At 38.8% G+C, this 27,981-nt stretch overlaps 1 protein-coding gene across 2 annotated transcripts; it reads left to right on the top strand.

Moving 5' to 3' along the window:
• The first annotated feature begins 161 nt into the window (after positions 1-161).
• Positions 162-27,653, top strand: cxxc5a (CXXC finger protein 5a). 2 transcript variants are annotated; one of them, XM_008427056.3, is made up of 3 exons: positions 162-829; positions 12,258-13,256; positions 26,246-27,653. In XM_008427056.3, the coding sequence occupies exons 2-3, from the start codon at positions 12,462-12,464 to the stop codon at positions 26,288-26,290; spliced, it is 840 nt and encodes a 279-aa protein (XP_008425278.1). In that variant the 5' UTR covers positions 162-829; positions 12,258-12,461; the 3' UTR covers positions 26,291-27,653. The 2 variants fall into 2 exon arrangements, with proteins under 2 accessions (XP_008425278.1, XP_008425280.1); XM_008427058.3 differs by having other exon boundaries at positions 164-829; positions 26,249-27,653.
• Positions 27,654-27,981: the final 328 nt, after the last annotated feature.

The raw sequence follows: 27,981 nt of genomic DNA, 5'->3' as shown, positions 1-27,981 counted from the left end.
CAGACACATCTACTGTTGTCCATCTCATATTGGACCCATTTGTGCATTTTGATCCCTTGAGGTTTTGATGCATTTATTATGAAAATTCAGAAAAAAAGTAGGAAATAGATTTAAAGCCCACTTTTCGTAGAGAACGATCCTACAACAAACTTAAACAAGCTAAGAACACGGGGTCATTATGTCACTAGCAGACAATAGCCTGGGAACTATTTTCAGACAAATTTCAATATGGCTTCATTTGCAAACTTTGTCTAATCCAGATGTTTTTCGGCACCAAATCAATGTAATCGATATTAGTTTTCAATAAGAGGTCAAAAAGAGATCATTTCCATGTTAGGTACAGGAGTAAACAGATGAAAAGGAGAGTATATTCTTGCCCAGTCGGCCTGCAGCTGTGTTTTGAAACAGCTTCCCTGTGGCTCAGATCTCGCACAGAAATCCACTCCGGGTTTTCCACGAGGCTCCAAAAATCTATGAAATGTGTTTGCATGTTCCTCTCTGCAAACGGGGATGTAGAGGTGGGATTGCAAGCACCGAGAAAGCTCGGGGAACCCACGCGTTCAACACAGCCTCAGAGAAAGTGCGCTTTTCTCATTGAAGCGACGCGAAATCAGAATTTGATTTGATTTTATTTCTCTTCACGTTTGTCACTAACAAGCAGGCACCGGGTTAGGATTGTGTCTTTGGGAAAAGAATCTTTTTGTGCCCCTGTCTTTCCTTGTCTTCTTTCTTTCTCTTTTTTTTTTGTCACCATTCGCCACGGCAAGGCAGGGAGTGAGACGGACCGCTCGGACTGTGGGAGCCCTCCCTTCTGTTTGAATCTGCTCTGGTAGGTGCGAATAATAATAATAAAAAAACACGACTGAGTGTTTGCAAATATGCAGATATATGGAAAAGGAGGGAGGTGGGGGTGGATTATGGTCCGAGGCGGTGGGGGGAATCATACTTTGCCGAAGTCTGATGAAAGTTGGGATGTGGTGTCAGTGTGGGATGAAGTTAAAGCATGATGTATCTGTACCCTGAAAGGTCTGATCGCAAGACGATACAAAATCCCATTTTGTTATTTGAAAAAAAAAAAAATGTACTAGGGAAATAAACTAAGCTGTAACTAAGGAGACGCCACGCTGCTGGACCTGAAGTACCTGCAGTTTAATGTGAACCAGCTGACTATATCGGTTATAGTTAGGATCCGTTAATTTGGACATCGCTTTGACAAAAGTCGCCTGGTGTCTGGTTTTGTTACAAAAACTCTTATTAATGCGGATAACTAAAAGATTCGCGTATCCGCGCGGACCCTAAAATTAAAGATTCCCACTTCCTCGGCTTTTTTTTTTTTTTTTTTTTTGTTATTGTTTTTTTGTTTCCAGCATGTCCTCATTTGAAAGTTTCCCACAGATGTTTTATTTTTTCCGCCACCACAAAAGGTACATAGCAGCATCTCCAAGTGGATCCAAAGAAAAGAAAAGAAAAGAAAAGAAGGGGAAAAAAAATCCTCCAACTTTTTCAGTGTGCGCGCCCGCAGCCTATTCGGGGGGTGAAAGAAGACGCAGCAGCAGGTTATGGACAAAGGATGGAGCGTTGAATCTAATTATTGCCACCAGGCTTTCTAACCTCCTCTGCGTTTGTGCGCGTGTGCGCGCGTCAGTCGAGACGGAGGGAGCTCAGCGCGTGGACAAGTACATACAGAGTCCGCCTGAAAATGGAGAGCTGCGTTCCGCGTTAGGTGTTCCCAGCGTCTGTCGCAAATGATTCACAACCACGCAGCTATAAACCAAACAATGCTCTCCCCCCCCCCACACCACACCACCGCCTCCACCACCGCTACCTCTGTTAAATAAAAGCTGCTAACCTGGCACCTGCGCATGCACTGACGTCAGTCACGGAAACTCATTCAGGACTGATTCCCGAGCAGCGTACCTGACAATTTATATATCTGGCTCCTCAGGGCAAGACTAAGAATCTGAAAGCAGACAGTTACAGTACCATTTTCTAGATTCGACACTCACTAACCAGTCACTTTATTAGGTACACTCTGGATTTGCTGACTCCTTTTTGCCTACTGGACCCACAAAATTGTTTGTTGCATAGACTCAAGGTGTTGGAAACATTGCTTAGAGATGTTGATGCTTCAGATTTGACAGCTGCACATCCGTGATGCTGATATCCTGTTCAGCAATATCCCAAAGTTAGCGTGTTTGATTGAGATCTGGGGAATGGAGGCTACTTGAATACAGTGAACTCAAAACAGTTTCAGCTGATTAGAGTTTTATGACATGGTGCATTTTACTTCAAAAAACTGTCCATCAGAAGATGGGTACACCTCGGATATGAAAGGATGGGCTTGGACACCAACAATAACAAGCTGTCTTGTGGTGTTTAAAGTGGCCAAAATGTGCCACAAAAATATTGTTTACGCCTAATTTTGAGTGCACCATCTTAGTGTTGCAACTGAAATTCAGATTCATCAGACCAGGAAACATTTTTCCGGATCCATTGCTTTCCCGTTAAGGTGAGCATTTGGGAGCTGCAGCCTCAGTTTCCTGTTCTTAGCTGCATGAGTAGCATCTGGAGATGGTTTCTGCAGCTTTAGCACATCTGCTTCAAGCTTTGACGTTTTGTTCACTGATGGTGTTCCACACACTTTGAACCAGCTGCTAAATGCATTTGAAGTTACTTTAATCCCTGTTTAGTCCTTATCCTTATGGCTTAGTTTGAACTTGAACAAGTTGTCTCTGCTACCTCTAGACTGACTAAGTGGCAGCAATAATATTTTCTTGTTCACAGTTAAAAAGCACCGATTAAATTATGGATTACAATTAACGACGCCAAGCACAGCAATCATATTTACAAACTACCCTGGATCGCAGTTGCTATAAAACATACAAATTAAAAGTACACATTGTACTTTATCCAAAAATCAAAGTCAAAGTGACAGAGATTGAGGTGGCCTCAGCATTTATTGTAGCACTGTGCCTCACTATGAGTAAAAGTCCACTAATTTGAGTCTTTGGTCAGGAATATCAAACATGGTAAAAAAAAAAAAAAGTCACATTTAACTCACAGAAGACTTCAGACTTGATTTTGACTTGTGCTGTACAGATTCAAGACATTACTATGACTCGCTGTCTGGGGCTGAAGTCTGACAATATTTGTGAAAATAAGGCAGAAAGTGCAGCTATACTTGGTGAATGATTCATGTTGACCTCGAGTTTCATAGTGTATACAAATGGCACATTATCCTTTTAATGTTGGGCACACTAAGCGTGGCTTCTCGGTGTGGTTTCTCATCAGCATGTGCCAGTAAAAGGCACATACTGACACAGCCACAGTTTGTCTGCTTTTATTAAATGCTACAATCAGTCTATATCTAAATCAAACATTCACTAATGTTTTGTTTAGGCATGACCAGCAGGCTCAAGACCTCAACTTATTGCATACTTATTATATTCTACAATACATATGCTATTTCTTTAGCCTTCTCCAGGGGTTTACAGAGCTTTGCATTATATAGTATTGTGTTGATAGCATGTGTGCTAACACAAAAACATATATATTTTAAATGTAAATAGTACCCTCTTCTGGAAGGAAGACATACTGAGATGAAAAATTCTCTATATAGCACACAGAAAGTGGGTAAAAAAGGGTAAATAAGCGACAGGACTGACATTATTGGCAGGCTCACTTTATTTAGTGTGAACATTTGTCAATGAAATCTCTGAATGTTAATCAATGCTTCAGTTCTTAGTTTCTTAGATCTTTTAGTATCTCCAGTTTAATGATCATATTCCAAAATCTTATATAGATTAAGACTCATTAATAAAAAATGAATTTAACACACACATAGTCCTGCATATTTATTGGCACCTCCCATAAAATTTTGTTAAAGAGCCTTATAATAAAATAATTGACTTGGAGATTTTGTATTCTCTCGTGTCTTTCCTACTTTGGAGAGAGGCTAAAGGAAATTGGTGTCAGTGTCACTTAATAATTCTACCCCATGAAAGCAGGAAGGCTCAGATTACTGATCAAAAGTTCCTGTTCATTCTGATCAACTTACAAAAAGTTCTTATTCTTTTATATCTATAATTAGGAGTTTTCATTAATGGTTAATGTGATTTTGTATTTTTCTTTTTTGTTAACTTATAATTGGGATGATTTTTTTCCCCCAGTGTCTGGGGTCTTTCTGGATGGAGTTTGCATGTTCTCCCTGTGCATGTACGGGTTTTCCCCTGGTACTCTGGCTTCCTGCCGCAGTCCAAGAGCATGACTGTTTGGTTAATCTAAAGATCAGTTTGCAAAAACAACACTTTGTGTTAGTGAACTACAATTTCATTGATGTCATTACTTCTAGTAAAGGGAAAAAGCCTTAGGTTGCTCTTGTGTGGCTGTGCAAGGGACCTTTGTCTCGAAAGTGGCAAGATTTGACTCTAGGTGCTTTTAAGTGGGGCAAATAAATGATCAAAAGATACAAAATGAAGTTACAAGGTTGATCATTGTCAAGAATGAGGCGAACAAATATGCTTACATCCTCATTAAAACTAAGAAGTTGAAATGGGATGCATGGGAAGTTCATGTTACTTTACAGCCACTAAATGCTACATTGTTGTAGCAGAATTAAATTGGTTATTCTGTGCTTATGCCAAAAAGACAAACAGTTTATCTCCTGCTTGTAGTATGTAGACAATCTTTTCTGGCTGTAGCTTCATATTGTGTAAATGGATCTCAGATTCTTATACAGCGTGTAAGAGTGAAGTGTATACGCTTTTTATTATTATTATTTTAGGTTTAACCTCCAGCTAATTATAGTCACTGAAATCATGCAAATTATTTCATTAAAATAAACCCACAACACTTGTGAGGGGAATGTGTTCCTGCATGTGTGTGTGTGTGTACATTTGGGATGAGGGGTGGTGAGAGACAAATTAATGACAATGCAGTCAGTTGCATACAGGAAAACGGCTAAATAAGTGTAGTAGCATATTTTTCTGAATACTTATTTGGTCATTTTAGAATTTCCTCAGTTTTTCTTTTAATATATTTTCATATGACATGTTTGTAAGGGAACCTTTAGCTGCAATGGACATCTCCATTGCAGATGTATGGACACTCAGAAATATATCAGGTAATACAATGTGGCTAAATTAGCAACGACAAAACTCTAAATCAAATTCAGATCGTCTGTGCTGAGTGGGCACTAAACCTACCATGAGATTTATCTTGCCATGTATGTTGGCATATTTAAAATGCTTTCCATGTGGGTCCATGAAGAAATGAAGCATGTTCTATAAAACATAGCGTTCTGTTATATATATCTTATGCACTCCCATAATCAGTGTGTGCTTTTAGAAGACGGGTGTCAAACGTAGTGTTGTTTTGCGTCGGAGTAGCCTGGCCATCACCTTCCTATAAAATTCCCTCTTGATTAAAATTTTGCTTCATAGCGCAGTCTGGGCTTTCTCCCATTTACTTGGATTGCTCCTTTAGAATTTGCACCGCATTACGTGCGTTGTGGACAAACGTCAGCGATTTTGTTAAATTTAAAAGAGTCCACACCTTCTCTACGAAGGAAAACGTAGAAGCTTGTTTTTAATCAGGCTAGCATTGGAGTAAATTACTTTTCGCCTTAATGTCATTGCTTCTTTTTATTGATTCTCTATCTAATGATTACCTGAGTGTTTTGGGCTAAAGGTAACAAAATGTGGTCGTGTCTCCAAGTGGTCCAGTCAGGAGAGAAGTCCAACTCTCCTGGCATGTCAGCCACTCCAAACATTCAGCCTGCTGACGTGTTTGAATCTTTCTCAGTACAGACAGAGCTTCTGCATAGCATGCCTTGAGATTAAGTTACATATTACCAGGTAATATTACTGCAATGTGCATTTTGCTCTTGCATATGAACTGCAGCAGTTATTTAGTGGTAAATGTGGTATTTCTTAGTTGCAATGTTAATGTTACACTTTAAAACCATTCCTAAAGCTGTATCTCTCTTTTTCGCCATTAAATCTCAAGACAGATAAGCAAACATGCGAGGGCCTTAAGTCACTTAAGGATAAATTTGAAAAGTTTTTTGACAAAGCTCCCCAGTGTATTTCAAGAGTCAAATGATATTTTGAATGATGACATTAAATGTACATGTCCAAATGCTTAAACTTGCTTTCTTCAAGTTGTGAGAAAAAAAAAAAAGCTAAATTATGACAAAGCTTAAAAAAATAAACAGTTCCACAGGAAATACCTCAACACTACGGCTACTGTTTCTTCTCCTGTGTAACTTCACTTAAGGAACTGGTCACCAATTATTTTTGCAGATGCTTTAATTATAGGTTCTCACAAAACACTAAGGCTTTGCAGTTTTGAGCTGAGCTATCTGACCGTTCTGAAAAATGATTCACTTGTGTAGTTCCTGGACTGTATCGATCTTTTGGTAATTTATACATTGGTCTTTATCTCTGTGCTGTCATCCAGTGTTGCACATTGTGCACAAAGACATTTACAAAAAAAAAGAAAACAAGAAAGAACCACTGAGATGTCAAGAACAACTTTTATGAGCACATGTTAAGAAATGGGAGACGCTTAACGTGCAAGAAATGCCACTTTAATATGTGGCTGTTAGTTCAAGAAAAAATATTGTCCTAAAAGACATCACTTAGTCTTTACACTTTGGATGTGCCAATAAATAAAGTGAGCCTGCCAGTTGGATTAAACTACATCAGCTATCCTGTTTTACCCAAATGACATCCAGGCTGTCTTTAAAATGCAGCTGCAGTTTAGGAGACAGTTCACATGAGGACATGAGGCTTCTCTGTAAATGATGCGCTGAGGGGAGCTGAGAAGCCAGGGTGTAAGAAGTAGAGGAGGGTGATTAACCAGGGACTATATGCCAAGCTCAAGGTTTATTATGATTGAAAGAGTGTGACTGATAGGGCACACAGCACGGGAGAATGAGTGCAAAGCTAATACATTGTAGGTGGACTTGCTGTCAGTTCTTACCTTATGTTTTAATGCAGGAACAGCAGAGTATGACTGCATGCTGGACAAAAATCCCCCACATAAATATGGTAAATAAATATTAGCCATTGGAAGCACTTTTGTAATTTTGCAGTATATATTCTTGTACATTTTTTAGTCTCATAAACAAAACAAAGATTAAAGAACAAGTCATTCAAGATCAGTGCCAATTCTCAATACAGTGCTACATTAAATTAACAAATGATATGCCGTGTATATTGTTAAAAACTGAGTAGTTTTACAGTTTAATGATGTACTGTAATGTCTGTATTCCATCGTTTTTACATGCCTTACATTAGTGCTTGGATTTTCACTCAGTGATGATGTTCAGGACAGTGCAGGACAGCCTCAAAATATAGTTAAGTTAGGGTAATTTATACATTGGTCTTTATCTGTATGAGTTGTCAGGGACTAAGTCCTACAGTCGTTTACTTAAAAGGCCAGTAGCTTTTATTATTTGTTTTTAAAGGTATATCTGACTCAACACGTATTACAGGCTTTGGTGAACTTTCAACTTACACTTGTTGACACTTGTTGTGTTTCCACTACAAATGTTTTCAAATCCTTATTGATTTTCTGCCAATATCAAACGATACAATTTTGCAAATTGAGGTGTTTCCATTAAATAAGAAACCTGATTAAAATCATGTGAATAAGTTTTGTCATGGGTTGAATAATTGAAAAACATGCTGCACCATCATCCTTCTACCTCTTCCAGGCGTCGTCTTCGTTTTTTCTGTCAGTAGTAACATCTGGTTGTTGATCACATGACTGGTGTGATGATTGCAGTTTTCAAAATACACTAATTTTGAAATAGATGGAAAACCACATCATTCTAGCGCAAAATAACTTTTGTCAAAAAAACGTGAGCTTTTTTTTTTTTTAATTGGTGTTTTTAAATGGGCAAATTTAATTCCCCAACTCCAGTTTGCGCGACTTTATGGTCAATGGAAACACAGCTAATGTTTTCACAGGGAGCAGGATTTGACATTGCCTGACTGAAGTTAGTTTGTTTGCTGTCTTACATAATATGTATGACCTTGATCATTTTGATAAATTGACTTGCAAACATATATCAGTACAGGCCCAGTTAGTTGTTATTTTATTCCTTTACCATTTTGTACATTTGTACCTTTGTAAGCATCAGTGGTTGCTAAGATTCACAGACATTTACTTTCTGGTTTAAAAGTGAAGTTTTTAAAATGAATATGTGTACAGATTATTGACTGGTGCGGTATACAGTATATGTGTTATTGTTCTCCTTTAGGACTTTTTAGATTATTTTGGATTATTGTGCATAGTTTTCACACACAAAAAAAATGTAGCATTGTGTCTTATGGTAGACTAAAATATTTTTTACATGTTCTTGATGTGCTCATTTTGACACAAATTAAAAGTTGGCTAGTTTTAAAGAGGTTAGTAAATCTTTGTTTTTGAAATTGACAAAGACAGATTTTATTATCACTATCAATGGAGTCTATTTAAATTAAAGCATTCCTACACTTAACTTTCAGGAAAAGCCATGTTTATAGAAGTTTATATGTAATTCATTAGGCGATATGTCTGGCTAATCAAAATAAAAGTACTTCCTGTTCCGTTAACTCTTAAATTTGCTCACTAGACTATGTTTTCTTCATTTCTTCATTAAGTTGAATCGAATGATAAAATATTGTAAGATAATTGCTAATTAGTGTTAAATGATGTGTGTTAAATGGTCAAATTACCACAATTCACTGTTATTACGGGTTGCAAATGTTTGCGGGTGTTTTATTTTTCACAAAAGAAAAACCTGTTCACTTAATTAAACCATCACTAAAACAGTTAAATGTTGACTGAAGACATAGTTTAGAGGGATCTTTTTAGTCACATACAAAGCCTTCTCCAGAGACTATATGAAACATGAAATCCACTAATTCAGCACTCTTTACTCGCAGCTGAGCACAGATTCTGATAGGACGGGGATGCTGTCGGGAAACCAGACCCGGGTCAGTGCAGCATCGGGGAAACTGAAACTACGGGGTTGAAGGGCTGCAGAGCTGGCTCTGGTTCTTTGGCGCCGCATCCCCCTGAGCTGGTGAAAATGTGGGGGCTGTGCTTTAGCCTTTGAAGCTTTACCTCCCACTAATTCTGGCCTTCCAATTTCCACACACTGCTCAGACACCCCCCCTCCTCCACACCCCCCGACCCTCCATCCTCCGCCCCTCTCTTTGCCTTTGTTTCCCTTATAAGGATTTACCCGGCCATTTCCTCAACGTTTCTGAAAGGTGGTGCGCTTGTTTGTTAACACGGACAGGTCAGAAAATAGCATCATTATATAATTAGGTGTCTAATTGCTCTGGAGTGTCACGGGTTTGTTTAAACTACGAGTAAAACTCGTTATAAGTAAATAACACCTTACATTGTTTACATTGGACATTTTAGTAGATAACTGTGAATTTCAAGATGACAAACTTTTTTTTTCTAAAAGTAAAAGATAATGATAAGCAGAAATGTTTGTCGGTGAAAAGTGGATAATCTGCACAATCTTGAACATTTGGGATTTTTATTTATCAGGTTTCAAGCCTGATTAAGTATGAAAAAGTAAATGCAGTTAAAATAATTACATTTTTAAAATAAAATTAAAAATATTTGAAAAATAAACTGTTTTGTTTATTTTTCAAAATAATGTCCTTAGCTTTGTTTTTCCACACCAAAACATAATTTTTTGTTTGCCTTGAACCTTTTATGTTTTTGTGTTATTGACAGAACCCACATATAAATGGAAAGTCATTCAATAATTAAAGAAAATATATTTTTCATCTTTCTTTCAGCTTCTAAGGCCATTTTTAATGTGTCTTTTTAAATGGACCTGTTGTTTTCATAAACAAAAGAAAAGATTTATAGATCACAAACTCTTTCTATGTAATATGTATTCATTAAAGGATGATGCAGTGGAAATTTGATGTGATTTGAAGGATCAATTTTAAAACATTTCTGTCATAAGTTGTTCCAGATTTTCTACAGAAGTTGTGAAATAGCCCTTTAACACATTTAAAGAATTTAAATGTGAAGTCTACTTCATATTTATATTCTTTCATGATCTGTATGTATCAATATTAAAAATAACCATGTAAATTATTTGTACTCTGTGTTGTGAACTGTTGGTGAAAACATCCTAAAAATGAAACCTGATAAAGAATCAGTGTTGTTTATGAAAAAAGAGCTGTGGCAGCAGTGGAAACTTTGGACATGATCTCATTTGGCCAAACTTTTTGATTGGTGCAGCCAATATTTCCTGCTGGATAAAGACAAAAACAGACTGTTTTGGAATACATTGCAAGCAGTACCTTGCTTGTGATAGAAAGTCATTTATCAAGAAAATGATTGTCCTCGCTACAAATTAATTCATTAGATTTTATTATATTGAAGTAGCAGGGACTTGGCTCCCCACCTTGTAATTTCCTTGCAAGCCAATCAGGGAATCTGCAGGGGAGCAGGTGTTGCCTCATCAGGCAGGAGCGTGTAAGGTTTGATTAATGGATTGATTTGGTAAGAAAAGAATTAGAGGTGTTGTAAACGCTGTTGTTCTTGGGCAGAATTTTCATCAAATTCTTCCGCAGTTGGGTGAGAAATTTCAGTGTCCCTAATGAAACTCATTCACAGGTAGCCATTGTTTTCCGCACAAATTCCCTACTGAATACCAAACGTTACATCAAATCTGTATTAAAAATGTTTTTTACTAAATTCCAGTTCTGAAAGATGTGATAAGTTGATTAATTTGGGGGACCTCCCTTGTGGATTAATTTAGTTTTGTACTCGTTTGCTGTCATATTTCCAGAGTTTTAAGTTTATTCTCACACTTCTGGCTTTGTTGCTTCTCAGCCACACAGAGTAGCTTTTAAACTAAAATGTTTGTGCCCCACTCGCTCAGCAGATGACACACTTTATGCACCCTTAATGCGATTGGCTGATAAGAGCAAGAGAGACCAAAAGAGGAGCTGAATCCGAGTGTATAGTAAATGCTTTAATGTTTCTTGAAGCTGCATATGTGGTCAAATGAGCAGTGCAACAGAAGGTGGAAAGTGGAAAGGTGCACTGATTCTGATCAATTTTTGTTCAGAATCAGTGATTCTGAAAAATCCCTGATTGTGACGTGGTAATTGGAAATTTTAACTTACTTTTTGTATCCTATGTTAGTAACTAGCACGGCTAATAATGCTAAAACACCATTCTCCATTTGTATTGCTTTAAGAATGTAGATCTTTCACTTAAGTCTGAGATTTCTGAAAATCTGCCACAATTTCTAAATCTAGCATGATCCATGACAGTTTGCATCTCAGAACAGAGCAACTTTACTCTACTGCATGCAGCCTTCTTGTTATCTGCTTGTTGTCTTGCTCTTTCTCAGATTATTGTGGTGCGAATGAAATGAAGACATACAGTATTTTTATTTGTCACAGAAAACTATTCCTCTTTCAGCACCTTCTTACATCTCTGCACGCGCTGAGTTCATTTTATGCAATTCTTGGTTTGGTTTGCGCAACCGCAGAGATGAGAATCGTCCTACTCCAGACACAGGGCAATTTCTTGGTGACTCTCCATAAAACAGGGTTCCTACACAAAAATATGGAATTTGATTAAATAATTTTCAAGTCTGGATGAATGTGGAAAAATTAAAATTGAGTGCCAAACAAGTTTATTCTAATCTATAGATTAGAAAAATAAAAATGTCTGTAAAAATAAAGAGCTTCTTTTACTTAAATTTACTTAGGTGATGGCCTTTAGTTTTGATGTACATAATAGCAAGCAAGATAAGACACACACTCATTCTAAAATCAGCTTTTTTGCCCTCCGTGTCATTGTAGTTCTAGGTTTAAATTGAATCCATGGATCTTGAAGTGATGCCAAACAAATTCTGATTTCTATTTTTGTTTTGGGAATGTAAGGTAGAACTGATCACAAACTATGATTTAAAGGGTCTGTTTGTAATCCAGGACAATGTAGTCTATATATTTCTATGTTCTCTACATTATAATTGATCTGAGTTGATGTCAAAAAATTGTGAAATGGCCTTTTACCTCACTCATGAACGAAAAGCCAGCTTCGGCACAGATAGTGAAACACAACAATGCATAACTTATGTATTCTGATCTCAATTAAACAAAAAAAAATCAGAAAAATGTAGGAAATTAAGTCAGCAGAAGTTTGGAAATGTTGAATGGAAACATCTTGAGAACCTTGAATAGTAACCCCCTTTCTCTTCTCTCCCTGTAAAGTTTCCTGAAAGCCAATGGAAGAACGTGGATGAGGGCCGCGCTTCTAAGGAGGAGGAAGGCTTTGGTGCCTGTCTCTTTCTGACCGGCTGGCTGGCCCACTAACACCAAGCAACACTCTCACCAGGGCAGAGTAAAAGTCCTTCATTGCTCACCCCTCTCCCCTTTCCACCCTCACCCCCGACCCAGGCACGTACGCACCGGACCATGTCTAGTGGGCTGTCGGAGGGACCCCAAACAGAGGACCTGGAGCGGAGTAGCTGCAAACAGGACTCTCCTGTCATAGAGCGCAGGAATCGGAGTGGCATCATCAGCGAGCCCCTCAGCAAGAGCCTTAAGAACTCGCGTACTCTATCTCAATATACAGCGGTCTCCTCTGCCACCACCAATGGACACACGGACAATAGCTCGACGAAGAGCCACTCGGCCAAACCTCAACCGCCCGCAGCTCCCCAAGCCACTGTCTCCACACTAACAGCAGCCAAGTTGGACAGAACCTTAGAACAGGTTCTGGAGGGACAAAATGGCCTGCTGCACTTTGCCCAGGCAGCAGCGCTGCTAAAGCGAGCCGGTATGGAGCACATGCTCCTGCCTGGGGGCATGGGAGTGGGAGTTGGCGGCGGAGACGCAGGCTCGGGGGCTAGCGACTTGGAGGGTACGTCTGTCACGGACGCCGTAGGTGGTCCCGTTGACTTCCCATATGGAGTAGGGAGCGGCTTCCCCTTCAACCCGGGCCTTTTCATCATGACACCGGCTGGAGTCTTTCTGGCGGACAGCGCGCTTCACATGGCTGGCTTGACCGAATACCCGGCACAGAGCGAGCTGGCCTCTGCTATCAACTCCGGCAAAAAGAAACGGAAACGCTGCGGCATGTGTCCGCCTTGCCGACGGCGGATTAACTGCGAGCAGTGCAGCAGCTGCCGGAACAGAAAAACAGGCCACCAGATCTGCAAGTTTCGCAAATGTGAGGAGCTGAAGAAGAAACCCTCTGCTGCACTGGAGGTAAGACAGTGGTGGTTAAGATGTACTATTGCTTAGTGAGGTGAAACAACTGCTTGAATGGGTTTGATTCAGAGCGACAGAGACAATCTAGCAGAATTTGAATGCACCGACCTTGGCTTCCAAGTGAGACACAAAAATTCAATCATATAGAGGGGGATGCAAAATGATATGGAAAAAGTCTTAGGTTGAGAAGTAAACTGCTTTTCAAAAATACAAATAGGACTCTTGAATCGTCTTCCCCCTGAAAGAAAATTAGCAAAGTGGGGGTATATGGTGGGCCGAAGGTTTCTCGAGCAAGGAAATGACAGGTGGTGAGGAGAACGGAGGGTATGTTCAGTGTAAGCAAACGCTATGGGGTCTCTTTAATCTGCCCACTATGACCACACAAGCGCCATGCCTACATATTTCAACCCGAACACTGATTCAACCTGCCACCACAACGCAACTGCATTGTTCAAAACGTTACACTTCCCTCAAGCGGGACCATTTTTAAGTCTGATCCAATGTAACTCTTGTTTTGCCTACTTTGGCAACAAAAATTTGAATAAAAATAATGTGTGAGTTTGTGGAATAAGATTGGCAGTAATTGTGGATATGTGTACAGTATGTGTTTGAATGTCGGTATACATGTGTGGGTATGTTTGTGTATGAGTGTGCGTATAATGAGGTCCATCTGGCTGCAGAGCTGTCATCTGGAGCACCAGGTGTCAGTGTGGCACACTGCACCCCCTCTTCTGCTTGCCACTGTCCTTCTCTCCTGTGACACTCCTGCTCATCTAAATGGCCCTCCATACTTCCTGTCTGCTGCCTCACACTCTGTGGCCTAACTAACCCTGGCCGTGGTGGCAGATGTTTCATCTCAAAGGAAACAAACTTTTGTGGATGATGGTGTCACTTTTGCGTTGCATAATAAATTGATAGACATGAAACACTGTGTGAACATAAACCAATAGAGAGGCCGCTGGTCTAATTGACCCAAACCGAATCTATGCTGCAAACGGCTAATGGCTTTGCTACGATCTCTGGCTGATGCTGATTGGGACGGACAGCTTAGTCTTGTGTTTGCAGGGTAAAAGGTTAGTTATCCAGGCCTGATGTGCTGAGTTTGGCCCCTCGTGATAAACTTGATAGATGTGTGAATATCAGATAATTTTGAGTGATACAGCTATCTGCACATGGCAGGAGATTTCAGAATAATGAAACGCCACAATTCTTTTTGTCAGCATGGTTGTGGTGTGCCTGTCTTGTGCATAAGTAAAAGGCCATTCTAACCTTTTTTGGGTATGCAAAATAAAAAAGATAAACACTGACATATTGATTGATTAACTACAAAGGATTTATAAACAAAAAATACCACAGTTTGCCAATGAAGTTAATATCTACTTCCCATCTGCTGCAAATGAAATGACTATTTGGTTTTTAATCAATCTGGACTTTATTTTAACAAATCAAGTTCAAAACCAAAAGTTGAGACAGAACGTCTTTGTTTTGAAATTCCTGTTATGACATTTTTATTCTGTTTGTAAAAATAAACAGTGAGGGTGGGAGAGAGTTTACAATACTATATTCCAGTTTTCTGTTACTTGCACACTTCCTGTCTGAAAGTGGTGGCCTGAATAAACAGCAAACATGTCTCCATAGAAAATATTGTTTTCAAATAGCTTCTTGCACCCTAATATTAAAATGATTTGACTTTGGGTCTAATTACTTCTGCGACCACTTCTACACTGGAGAGTGGTGTCGTTAGTTCTTAGGTATAGTGCGGTAAAATGTTTGAGGTTTTGGCAGCGATGTATGGCCTTTTCACCAGTTGGCATAAGTATATGTCTAAAAGTAGCTCATTTTGAAGGTTAGTGATAGTGGAATGGATCAGAGTTAAGTATCAAATTTAAACCTTTTGTCAAAGCTTCTCATACAGAAGAATACTTCTCTTCACGGGCAGTGAGACTGAAAATTGTTCAATTCCTGTCACAGCAGATTTCTATTATTTATATTTTAGTTAAAAAAAAAAAAACAACTGTTGTGTCTTGTAAGTCACGTAATCAACACAAGTCTTCCTCAGTACTTCTCAAACATCCTCAGTGGGGTTAAAGTTTTGACGTGGTGATGGAAGTGGAGAATTTGTGTACTAGTAATTTGATTTAGAGCCTGTTTGGGTAATTAGTTACTTTACATTGAGTGAGAGAACATGTGAGCCCTGTGGGTTCCCACTGTCCCGGTGACGTACTGCCGATCTGTCCAGGGTGTATCCCGCGTCCCGCCTATTGCCGGATGACAGCTGGGAGATGGCAGCTATAGCTGACCTCATTTTTCTGGGCACATTACAGTCGCTGATTGTGGCCTTGACCAACTAAAACAGCCTCATATCAGAACCCCGTCCACACAAGCTCATACAGTGCAGTACAGTGGGCATCAGGCATGCACTACGTTCACTTACATCAAGAATGTTTTAATGATAGGTCTAGCTCTTCTTGTTTCATTCGTTTCCTGCAAAGTAACTCTTTGAACAATCATGAAGAGCTACATTTTACCCCCCACAAGTTTGGGATAAAGCTTGTCAGCTAAAACCTAGTGGAAAATGCGTTCCCAGTGAGAGCTATAGCCAGGTAAAGTTTTTCAAATCTATGAAGTGATGTTTTCCCTTCGAGGTAGCATGTTTTGTTTCTGCTATGTTCAATTTCTAAAATTAAATCAAAGTTTACCAGAAATAATTGCCCATGATTGAGATCTCAAGAGATCCCGATTTCAAACCAGATTCTTCACAAATCATTTAAGTGCCTTTTTGGTTTTGTTAGGGATAAACAAACAAAACCTTTTAAAAAAAAGATTTCTCCAAAAAGCTTGTTTAAGACTCTTGGATGTGTATTTTGAATGTATATTTGAGTATGATTCAGTCCAACAATCAACAAAATCCTGAAGGAAAACTTCAGCTAGCTGCTGTGAGTGGTACTTAATTTGAGGTTTGGAAGTGCAGGTCATTATCTTCCTGAATCTTGGTCGTCTGACCGCTGCCCTGCATGCTTTAGCTGTTTGCCTCTCCATCATACCTGATTCAAATAAACAAACTACGTCCTCGACATTTATACAAATTCAAAAGAAGTCCGACCCAACAGGGACCTCTGCAGGACATTGGTTCCCAAGGCCAGCCCTGACAAACACTGTTGTGAACTTTTGCTTCTGGAATTTACTGGAACCAAACTGAATTATTTCTGAAGTTGTACTTTTTTCTAACTTGTGGCTACATTAAAGTTTATGACCTGATAGAAATTGTTTCTATCAGTGTTGTATAGTAACGAAGTAAAAACACTTCACTACTTTACTTAAGTATATTTTGGAGTACTTCATACTTTCCTCGAGTATGAACATTTTTGATAACTTTCACTTTTACTTCACTATATTTCCGAACTTAATTGCATACTTTTACTCCGATACATTTTCAATGTGTGGTTTAGTTACTTGTTACAAAAAAAGCGAGAGAGAGAGAAACGCTAGTGTTTTCAAATCTATGTAGTGATTTGAAAACACTTTATAGATTTCAAATCTTGACTCTGAGATTTCAGTACTTTATACAACACTGGTTTCTATAGCAAAGTAGGTGTTTGCAGTCAAACACCTACTGATTGACTGCAACAAAGTCGGACACAAATGGAACCCCATACGACATGAACCACATATACATATGTGGTTCATGTCAGAAGCTGGTTCAGTTGTAAAGCAGGTTAAGTTAACCTTGTGGTATAGGTAAAGCACCTAATTTTCTTAACTAAATGATGCCTGCAGGTGTATCTATTAGCACATTTAATTTTGCCTGCACTTGGTTGTGTACATTATTTTAAGTGTATTTGACAAGTTCACCAAAATATAAAAAATGTAATTCAAACTGCATTTGCCTTGTTTTACTTTTTACTTATACTTTTCATTACATTACTTGAGTACACCCATTTTTACAGTAATTTCCATACTTAAGTACAAGACGTTTCATATACTTTAAGACTTTAACTCAAGTAACATTTCAGTCAGTGACTTGGACTTTTACCAAAGTCATATTTTGGAGAGGTACCAATACTATTACTTGACTCTGAGATTTTAGTACTTTATACAACACTGGTTTCTATAGCAAAACCTTTTTTAAACATGTATCCCCATTTTACATGTGTGTTGGTAGCCATGTACATAAAACAGCATGTAACAGTTTACTTGTTTATGTGGTTTAGTATTAGTATTATTTATGAAATATATATATATATATATATATATATATATATAATATGACTATAAATAGTGATAAAAATGTCCAAATCCTCCCTGTGATCTAGCGGCCTAATTCTATTTTATTTTTGTTCTGATCCCGTGGCCGGTTGAATCTGTTGAAATATGATACATTAGCTTCTGATCAGACCAAAAATAAATCTAAATGACCTCCACATTTTCCTCCAGTAGTCTATGAATAGATTATAGAAAATTATTTTAAATTGTCAGTTGTCAAAGTGGGTACGGTACATTCCCAACGCGTATAAATTGATTCACAGTCATTGCAGCAAAAGACACCACTTACTAAAATAAAAAAGTCAGGCACCTTCTCAACAACTCCATCTTTATGTAAATATTAATTAACAAAGCTGTAGCAATCAGTTTTGATTGGAAGAAGCAGGAGCTTCTCATCTATAGACTTTGAATGTCACATTGGTGCAGGTTTCACACATCAGACCATTGCAGTGGAGTTTGGCTAACTGATCAGTCTCTGAACGGTTTATGCAGCTTGATTTACTGCTTTGTCAGATTAATCTTTCTGATGTCAAATTGCCTCCACCATTACTGTGAACTGCCATTTGTTTTATTCATAACACAAAGTAAAATACAACCCAACTGAGCTTGTACTTTGCTGTACATTTTGTTTTGTACTAAGAACTGATTAAGAAAAGTTTTAAAATGTTAAAAAGTTGCTTATATGAGCATCCCTCACATTGTTTGGACAACATTTATTAAGGAATCAGGATATATTGTTGAGTTTTGACATTATTGTCTTCTGATCTTTAGAAGTTCAAGTCACACATTCAGTGTCAAAGCTTGGGTTTCTTGTGACATCTAAACTTTTTGTTTACTTTTTTCTTCTTAAAGTAGTATGTAGAATAAATAACTATAAAATATTAAAAACGAAATTTGGCACCTTTAACTTTGTGAGTCACTGTTCCAGTTGTTTTAATCTTAGTCATTAGCCTAATGACTAAAGCTGCAGAAACGACAAATTTGGTTGAGTGGCTATTTTCTTGCAGCCATTTCCTTATGAAGATCAACACACATCGGACTTTCTTCAATAGCATCGTTTCTCATCTTTCCTATTTTGAAGAGTCGCAAAGAGAAACAGGACTCCACACATCATAATTATGTCAGAAGAAAGCAGGAAGTCAATGACTGTAGCATATTGTTTGAAAGCCCAGAAGGATGAAACAGATAAGACAATATGGCCAGCCTTCCTGTTATCTGCTAAAAGTCTGAATTTCTTCCAGTCTCAGTCAAACATGCCCTGCTTTGGCAAGCCATCTTTTGGAACCAGTGTCATAATTTGATCGCAAATCACAACATGAATATATGCTGAGTATATATGTACTATATATATATATTGTTGTTAGTTGTTGCTAGGTGCTCTTGTCTTCTCTTGTTCATCTAAGCTGTCAGCAGGTACGACATAATCCGTACAGACATGAGATTCATAGCCAATGAATTAGAAATGTCTAATTGAACTAATTGATTTAGATTACAACTCCGTTTTCACTTATGATTTATGTTTGCATTGTCTTTCAGTTTTGGCTTTTTTTTAATGGGATTTGTGCTTCCCATCAGCAGCTTTAGTGCATATCCAGGGTGACTTGGGCACCACCTGCGCCAGAGCAGATCTCCTGGCTCTGGGAGTCGCGCTGAACTGCGATGAGCCTCAGCTGTAGTTCAGACAGCCCCTGAGTGTCATGTTCCACTCCAATCAAAGATGGCACAGTACATCCCCGTCTGCTCCGACTATTACACCATGTGTGCGCTTTCAAAGGGGGCATGATCTCTTATTTGAAATATGTGTTGGTCTCAGTTATCCTGGATAGATTCCACTGCTTTCTTCACATATCTGTGTGCACACAGTGGACGTGGCGCAACATCCCGCACGTGTTTCACTGCATTTGAATGCAACACTTTTTTTATTCCCCTCTTTATCTGTTTGTTTGTTTCGGGCTGCGGGCGCATGTACGCAAGAACGCAAGTGCAGTCCAGCGACGACGGTGGCAGCGTGCTTATTTTGGGTGCTGACGGTTTCCATTGAAAGCTCATGGCAGCTCAAAGAAGAGCGTAAAATTGGCAAGTGAGGGGGAGTTAGCATGCTGAGGCCTTTGCCACCTCACCGCTCACTGGCTGAAGATGTCTGGATTTATTCTGGGAATGCTATGTTTGAGAGAAATAAGTGCAAAGGCAGTTTTCTTCTGCTCTGCGTCTGAATACCCTCCAGGGGTGTCAGTCTCAGCAGCGGTGAAAAGAGAGGAAAAGTAAAGGTTTGGAAGTTCTACTCCTCCTTGTTGTTATCTAAATGTCACAAGACTTTTAGGATTCTCTGTGCTAATGGCTAATATTTAAATATCTTATCAAAAATAAGAGGAGCTCGGCTGTTGTAGACTTTGTGAAGCGGCGCTGGTTAAACGTATACACTCGGCCCTGCATGTCATTATGCGCAGCTAGCACCTGAAACGTTTTCCTCTGAGACCCACTTTGCCAGCATCAGATGGCGATATGGGAGCAGTATATTCCCTCACTGTCTTCCCTGCCTCCAAGATACCGCACACCAGACAGTCAGGACAGCGGAGACTCATAGAAAGTGACAGGCATGCAGTCTGACGCCGAGATGCAAAGATGTGTGGGCAAGTTGCTGGGCAGGCGGAGGGACATGTTGAGGTGGACAGGAGGGGGTTTGGGGGAGGGGACAACCCAGGCAGCCAAGGTGTCACTGGGGACTGACATACGCATTAACCTATGAAACTTTTAGCTTGAAGAGTTTTCTTTTCTTTTTTTTTGAAGTACAGTTCCTAGCAAACATTGTTCACTCCTTATTTTAATGGTTTTTTTTTTGCCATTTTCATCAGACTGCAACCACAAATAATATGGTATTAGGACTGTAATGGAACATAACATGGATCTGTATTAGGACCCCTTCACTTTGATAACCTAGAATAAAATATTGTCCAACTCAGAAGTCACTTAATCTCCAGTGAGATTAAGATCCGCATGGTGGCAACATCTGGCTCTGGAAATGTAAATGCGTCTTTACCATATTTAGATCCCTTCAGCGACGTTTTTATCCAAATCCAACAAGTGACAAATCAGGCCACCTTTTACTATGCTGTTGGAAACTTTTATGGCGGCAACACTTGCAGTGAGCACTTCCTGCTTCCCAAGCGCTGCAGTCAGTCTGACATGGTCGTCCATCCTGCAGAAAACCGACACCAGCAGTCAGAGCAGAGGAAACCCATTCCGCTCCATGTCCAGATTGCAAAGAAATCACAAATTTGTGGCCACGCTCACTATTCCAACTCCTTACTAGCCACTGGGTGGGATTGTGTGTCTGAGAGAGATGATTTTATACCTGAACATGGGACTGTGTGACAAAAAGCTGTACCGTTTTAACCAATGCCAGAATTCAACTGCTTGGACACGGTTTGACCTAGAGAGGCCAGCAATGAGATGGTTTTAAACTAAATATAACATATTTACACTAAAATATCAACATTTGCACAGAAACATAAAAATAGAATCCTAAATAACCTAATTAATTGGTTCATTGGCAAAAAATAAATAAGCTTATTTTGGGTTTATTACACTGTAAAAGTGTTCCTTAGACTTCACATGTGATTAATGGACTCAGATGACAGAGGCTGGAATGGAGGTACTTTAAAAAGCTTAAATTGAATAAAATTGATAAAAAGTAATGGCCGTGCTAGACTCCTTGTATTTATTGACATATATTGACATGTCTCCAGCATCCTCTGTGTCATATTTATGCCGAGAGCTGTGACAGCCAGCTGATTAATTAGAGGATTAGCTGAAGATTAGTCTGAAATTATTTTGATGATTAGCCTCTTCAGACTCTTTTCTGGACTAAAATGAGCTGTTATTTTAGTTCACAAAATCTGATGCTTTTCAACACTGTGCTGCACCGAAGAACCAAAAAGCAAACAAAAGTAAGAAAACAAGAAAAACACTGAATTTTTGTTTGACCCTTGAAGCTCCTAATGAGTGCTTATTGATAGGGATGTTCTGAATCAGTATTTTTTGTCTTGCATATCAATCAGTCTTTCAAAGTTAGACATTTGTGAACATCTATGTTCACAATGTCTAACATCTATGCGTCTCCGCGAGGAGCGGAGACGCATACTGTGTAAATGCGGAGGTTGCGTTACATGTAGCGGTAACCCGCAGGGGCCCTACCTACTAAGTCATTTTCATTCATTTTCTTAGCAATTACCAGGGCATGGAGACATAACTCCTGCCTCTCCCAGCAGCATTTTGTTTAAGCATCAAACTGTGGACTTGTAATGAAGTTTCCAGGTGCTCCGAAAGAAACAGGCTCACAGCTGCCCAGATCCTCCCACATACGAGTTTGTTTTATCTGGCCTACTTTGAGTGTCGACTCATCACACAGATCCTGTGAAAATCTCAGTAGAGTTCCGGTAACTCCACATGTCTGTTTGTGATTGTAAAAGGGAAAATGCTTTTTCTTTACATGCCTAAAAAAACAGCCAAGTTTGTCACGGTTTCTCTTGGTTTGTACTTTGGCTCTGACTAAATGGCCAGGTTTAGCCAGTAGCTAATTTCTTAATGCCTTACTGGCATGTTCTCTTGTCTTTCACATTTTGAATAATGGCTAAGAGAAGTGCATAAATGTGCACCATAAAGAAAGGGCTGTCATGGATTGTAAACAAGAAGTTTAATTTCACTCAAATCAAACTTTAAGGGAAATAGAAAAAAAAAATGCTGGATATTTTTTTATTTTATTTTAATTTTCCCACTAAAAAAACAGTGATTAAATTTCTTTAAAGGAAATCTTTTACTCATTTTTACTAGTGGTGCTAATAAATGTGACAGGCGCTCTTTATCTAAGTCCATTTCTTTTTTTTAAAGCAGACATTGTAACATCTCACATCTGCTTCGGCATGTTGAGATGCTTTGACCTTATTGCGTCTGTTTCCTTATATGTGTTTTGGGAATCCATAGAAAACAATCAGCCGAACACTCAGTTGTGCCCTGAAGCCAAAGCTGAATTAGGAATGGTTTAAACAGGTTTACAGATTCTTGCATCACTTATGCTTTCCTTTATTTGGTTTATTACACGGAAAATGTTTGTGTCATGTGTAAGCCAATGGGTTTGCCTTTATTTGAGACGGGGGCGGGGGGGGACACATCCATCGACTTGTAGTGATTGGCCTCTTCACACCCACAGATCCCATCTGCGTGAACTCTCGCAATCAGTGTTGAGGAAGGATAGGAAGGAGGTTTTCTATTTCTGAAAGGCTGCCATAACCCCAGCAACCCCCCCATCCCATTGATTGCACACGCTTGATAATGAGGAAAAACAGCATTACCGCTCAGTCCCAGCCGCGTGTTGTTTTTCCTCCCACACATTACGTCATGGTCGGTCCAGCCCTTACCAGGTTTTTAACATCTGTGGCAGTGCCAGATGTTGCTGTCCTCCAAGTCTCTGCTTAACAGCTGAGCGCAGCAGCAGAAAGGTCACCGTCAAGATGGAGGAGATGCCGCTGCAATATGTCGGTAGTTAACCTCGGGGTCGTTTGTGTTAAAAACCGGTTTTCTTAAGACGCATAGACTGAAGGCTTTAGTAGCTTTCAGATGATAATTGTAGGTTTAATTACTAAAATAAACATGTTATCTACAAAATTTATTGAGTTTTTGTCTTCCCGTAGCTAGCTGGTGTTCAATATTTTTGATCAAAACTGGAGGCTTTTATTGACATTCATCAGATAGGAAGTGGGTGTTCAGGCAAGGGTCTCGAAAGCAGACTCTATATATGGCATGCCCGCTCTATCTCTACACCACACGGCGCTCTGTCATTTTAACATTATTATTAGATATTGTGATGAGAAAATAGTTGTAGATCACATGATTGACGTTACCCCCTTCGGATATAATCATATGATAAGGTTTGTTTAGTGTGTCAGACCATAACATCCATACAAACAAGAAAATGGTTGAAGTTTAATCACCAGGAACTTTTCAGTAGTTGGATCTGCACAAATGCAAGTTATAAACAAATGTTTTTGTTTATAACTTTTTGGAACCTGAAATGCACCTGATAGGATTGTTTTTTTACTTCTTTGATATTAAAACAATCCTAAATCAGCCATTAAAACCACCTTCCCCTTCAACATGTAGATAATTTAGCAAACACTTGATTCCCTTTAGTATTTTAATCAGCTGTATTTACTAGAAAAAGAGACTTTACAGAGTATTGGAAATAAAAATTTAACCTTTTTGCATATAAACAATGATCAGTGTACAGTTAACTTTGATAAGAAATTTACTGTGGAGCCTGCACCTTGTTGCCACAAATTTCCATGTCCATGTGAAAAAAACAGTGGCTGTCACAAAAGATCAACCCTGACTTAAGTGTAAATGAATGAATTAAATTGGCCTGAAAAGTAATTAAGGCAGGTATTGTTTTTGCCTGAACTAATTTGAACTAATTCTTTTGTGGAAAACACAATTTTACAGCCTGCAAAAAGCTACACCAAAAACTTTAGTCTGATTACGTCAGTGGTAGCCGCTCTTCATTATTTATTTATTTTTTTTCTCAGTTTGACTTAAAGAGCAGCAGTAAAGACGTGACAATAAGATCATCTTTCATTTCATTTAAATAATAGAACAGTGTTTGTGTTTCTGCTCACTGTTTGGATGGTTCTTTATTAAAAAATAAATAAAAATCTCTGCTGGTGAGTGTTGAGGGAGAACTGAGCCTGATTCCAGCATATATGAGAATTTCACTTGAACAGTCTCACTGTTTGGTGTGATTTCGGGGGTGTATTGCGAGAGCCGGTTAACGTGCCACTGTGTGTGGAGGTGTGTGACTGCACTTGAATACATATTGGTTTCGATGTGAGAGTGTGTGTGGGTGCGTAAATGTTTGCCGAGCTTCTGCCCCTCACCACCCCCCCCTCCCCTCCCCACCCCTCCATCGCTACCGCCGCCACCTCACTCCAGGCAGTTCTGGCAAACGGAAGAATCCGTGCTGCAGAATAGAGGCGTGCTTTGCAGGACGCCAGCCACGTTCTGGCTCCCGGGACCCGAGCTGCTCTCTATCTCCTGACTGGCAGGCTGCTGCTGAGCCCTGCAGCTGCATGCATGTGTGCCACTCCTGCTCAGTGCAGTCAGACACGCTGATAACCACAGCGACAGGGGGGGGTGGAAGGCCGGTTTTGGTGGTGGGGGGTGAGGCGGGGGACGGGGGGGTGGGGGGTGGTGCAAAGCAACATCACCATTCACGATGGTGTGGGAGGGCAATGTGTGTGGTGGCTAAATAATAAATGTGACGTATTGGGTTTTCTGTGAGCTGAGGCCTGTTCCTCCTCTGGTGCTGAGGGCAGTGATGTAGAGATTTCCCTCATGCTGCTGACCAAGGGTCAAACTCTGAAATAGAACCACTACTGAGTGGATTACATATTCAGTTTTTTAGCTGATTGACATCCATATTTTAGGTCACCAGAAGTTTTCCGGAGAGGTTTTGTTTTTCACAACTTTACAGTTGAAAACCCAATCCTTCGTCCTGTTGTATTAACTTAGCAAAACAACTGATAAGGTTACTTAAAATATGCTTCCTACGTTAAATAGTAGTTAGCAGTAGCAACTGTCTTACCTGCTGTAAACACGGTCTTGTGGTTTTAATTTGGGTGACAAAAAATAAAATAAAATCAGTGATGGGACATTTAAACTCGTATAATTCAAGATGGGAGACCAGTGAAGACAATTTGTGTCTAAAACCAACTTCTGATTCAAAAATACAAGTACATAAAAGCACTATTTTTAAAATCTGGTGGGAAAACTTACAGCATTCGATTAGTAACATTTAGGGAAAGATTTTAGAAATTCAATATTGAACCTCACTGTTGTAAAAATCTGACCAGTATTCAAAATAATTTTCTAACTTTTTTTCCCAGCCTCCCTGTCACGAACCAACTGTTGTATTTGTATGGACAACAAATATATATATTTAACATTTCCCTGGAAAAACTGATAGCTATTATTTAAATGAAGCGGTTGACATTTTAAACAACCCTATTCATTTTTAGTGCAATTAGAAGTAGGAAAACAATAATACCTCTATGTGGTCCATAACTAATTACATTCAGTCTTAAATTTCAATAATCCGCTGATATTTCCAAATACACCATATTGACTGAAGACAAACATACACAAATCTATTCTGTCCTTCTGTTGTCTTTTAGTCTGAATTAACAGATTTCAGTATAAAAATGTGGTTTATAATATGGCGCTAATATGGATTACTTAAAAAAAATAACTCCTCACACCATTATTTCTAAATCTGAATTTAGCCCTTTAGCTTTATTTCTTCTAAAAAAAAATACTATTCCTTCTTATCTTTAGTTGATTTATGTAATTCTTTACTAATCATGTGTATTTCATTACTCGCTTAAGTTTTATTCTTCATTTTTTTCTTGTTAGTAAAGACACAGTTTCATTTTCAAGTTATTTTATCATCTGTTATGCATTGATGTGTTTGTGTAAAATTATTTATGCATGCAAGATGTGGACATTTTAAAAGGAAGTTGTGTATTTGAGGCTAATGTTTGCAAACAGACACACGGAAAGTGTTGGTGTTCATTAACAACTACTTATTCTTTCTTTCTTTCTTCCTTTCTTTCTTGCCCCCTCCCTCCCTCCCTCCCTCCCCTCTCCTCTTCCTTGTTGTCTTCTGTTTCTCCAAGAAGGTGATGCTTCCTACAGGAGCAGCGTTCCGGTGGTTCCAGTAGGTCTCCTCCTTCGCTCCTTTCCCAAAGCTCTGCCATCAAGTGCAATGCCAACTCCTGGATTGTCTCCGGAAAAGACACTGGTTAATAAACAAACTAGCAATGAATAAAATTCTATATAAAAATAAAAAAAACAACAAAAACAAACAAAAGCAAAGCAGAAAAAGAAAAAAAACAAAAAAACAATCGGATTATGGATGCACCTACTTATTCCTTGAACCAAAAATGAAGCGTAAAAGAAAAGCATCTATGGCAACTTTTCATTCCCTTTTTCTATGTTTCCATTTTTTCATACCTTTTTGTCCTTTTCCCAGCTGGATTTTTTCTCTTTTTTGGGTTTCTGTCTCTTAAACACAGAACTGCTCATTGCCAGAAACAGAAATAACGGACAGATGGTGGACAATCAACTAATTTCTGTGTTTGGTGTTAATGTTGTTCATGTGTGAAAAGATTCGGTACTTGTGTAGAGAATGTAAATTTACAGCTATATTTTAAAGCTAGCGGCTAATGGCAAACATCGTAACTCTTCACTGTTATGTTACCTAAACCCTTGTCTAGTTTATGGTTAAGTTTGTTGAAGATGGAGGCAGAAAGTGATTTAAAATGTGACGCTGTCAAGTTCAGACTGAAATGAAAGTGAATATTATTGCTGGGCAAAACTCTCAGAGTGGAAGCCATCACTACTGTAATCTCCTTAATGAGCCCTCCTCTGCATTTCCAAACTTTTCCTTTTCTTGTAAGACTGGCAGCCTTATGTTACTGTGGCCCTACTGAGCATGTGCCAGTACTGCTCAGGGCAATAGCACCAAGCAACAGCACTTGCTCTGAGTCTACCCTACTGAATGCACTGAAAAAAGTTGCATTTCTTTATTTTTTTATTTTTTTTTTTTTTGTAATTGTTGGTTTATTTGTAAAATTTTCATGAGATTTTTTTTTTTGTTAAGTTGCTGGGTAGCTGCAGCTTTTGAGAAAAAAATAACTCAATCTTTGTATTTGTTTAGGAAATTCGACTGGTTTTGTGAATAAAAGGAATGCATGTATTTGTGTCGAACTTTACAATTCTGAAGTTTTGTCTGATTGTCTGTTTGCATGTTTTTTTTAAGAGCGGTTTTGAGTAAGAAAATGAAATTTTCCACGGGTTATGAAAAATGTTTTCCTTTGTTTTATAATTAGATGGCATGAGAAGAAGGAAAAAAAACAAATCTTTATCCCCAAAAAACTCTTAAAAAACAAATGAAAGGTGGTGGTTACAGAGATCACCATTGTGTCCCATTTTGCTGCCTGTGTTATCTTCCTACACTGGAATGATGGAGCCTTGCTGTGCTAAAATGTAACCAAAATGATTTAAAAGATGTTTGAATAAGAACCAAGTTTGATTGCCGTGTTTCTTCAGAGTGCATGAAAACCCTGCGAAAATCCTCCTAAATCTCATTTATTGTCAATGATTTTTGGTCTCCTTCGAGGTCTTTGTGACACTCACTGACATTTATAGTCAGAAAGCACGAGCTGAAACACAGGAGATCGATGGCAGTCATGGATTACTGAAGAGAAGCTGCGGAAGCTTAGGTAAAAGTGTTAGGAGCTGAAAATCCTGTGAAGTTCCAGTAAAAACGAGGCTCAGAAAAAAAAAGTGTTTTTTAATGCATGTTGTAAAGGTGGATCTCAGTTATTTATCACTAAAATGTTATTTATTG

This window comes from Poecilia reticulata, chromosome 14 (assembly GCF_904066995.2).
Source record: "Poecilia reticulata chromosome 14, P_reticulata-male-v2, whole genome shotgun sequence".
Classification (NCBI taxonomy): domain Eukaryota; kingdom Metazoa; phylum Chordata; class Actinopteri; order Cyprinodontiformes; family Poeciliidae; genus Poecilia; species Poecilia reticulata.
This window is presented reverse-complemented; position numbering and strand designations above follow the sequence as displayed.

Excerpts from the sequence above, each read along its gene's own strand:
- cxxc5a (XM_008427056.3), top strand. The coding sequence starts at position 12,462 with ATGTCTAGTGGGCTGTCGGAGGGACCCCAAACAGAGGACCTGGAGCGG. Across the intron at positions 13,257-26,245 it reads AACCCTCTGCTGCACTGGAG|AAGGTGATGCTTCCTACAGG; the intron begins GTAAGACAGTGG and ends TGTTTCTCCAAG.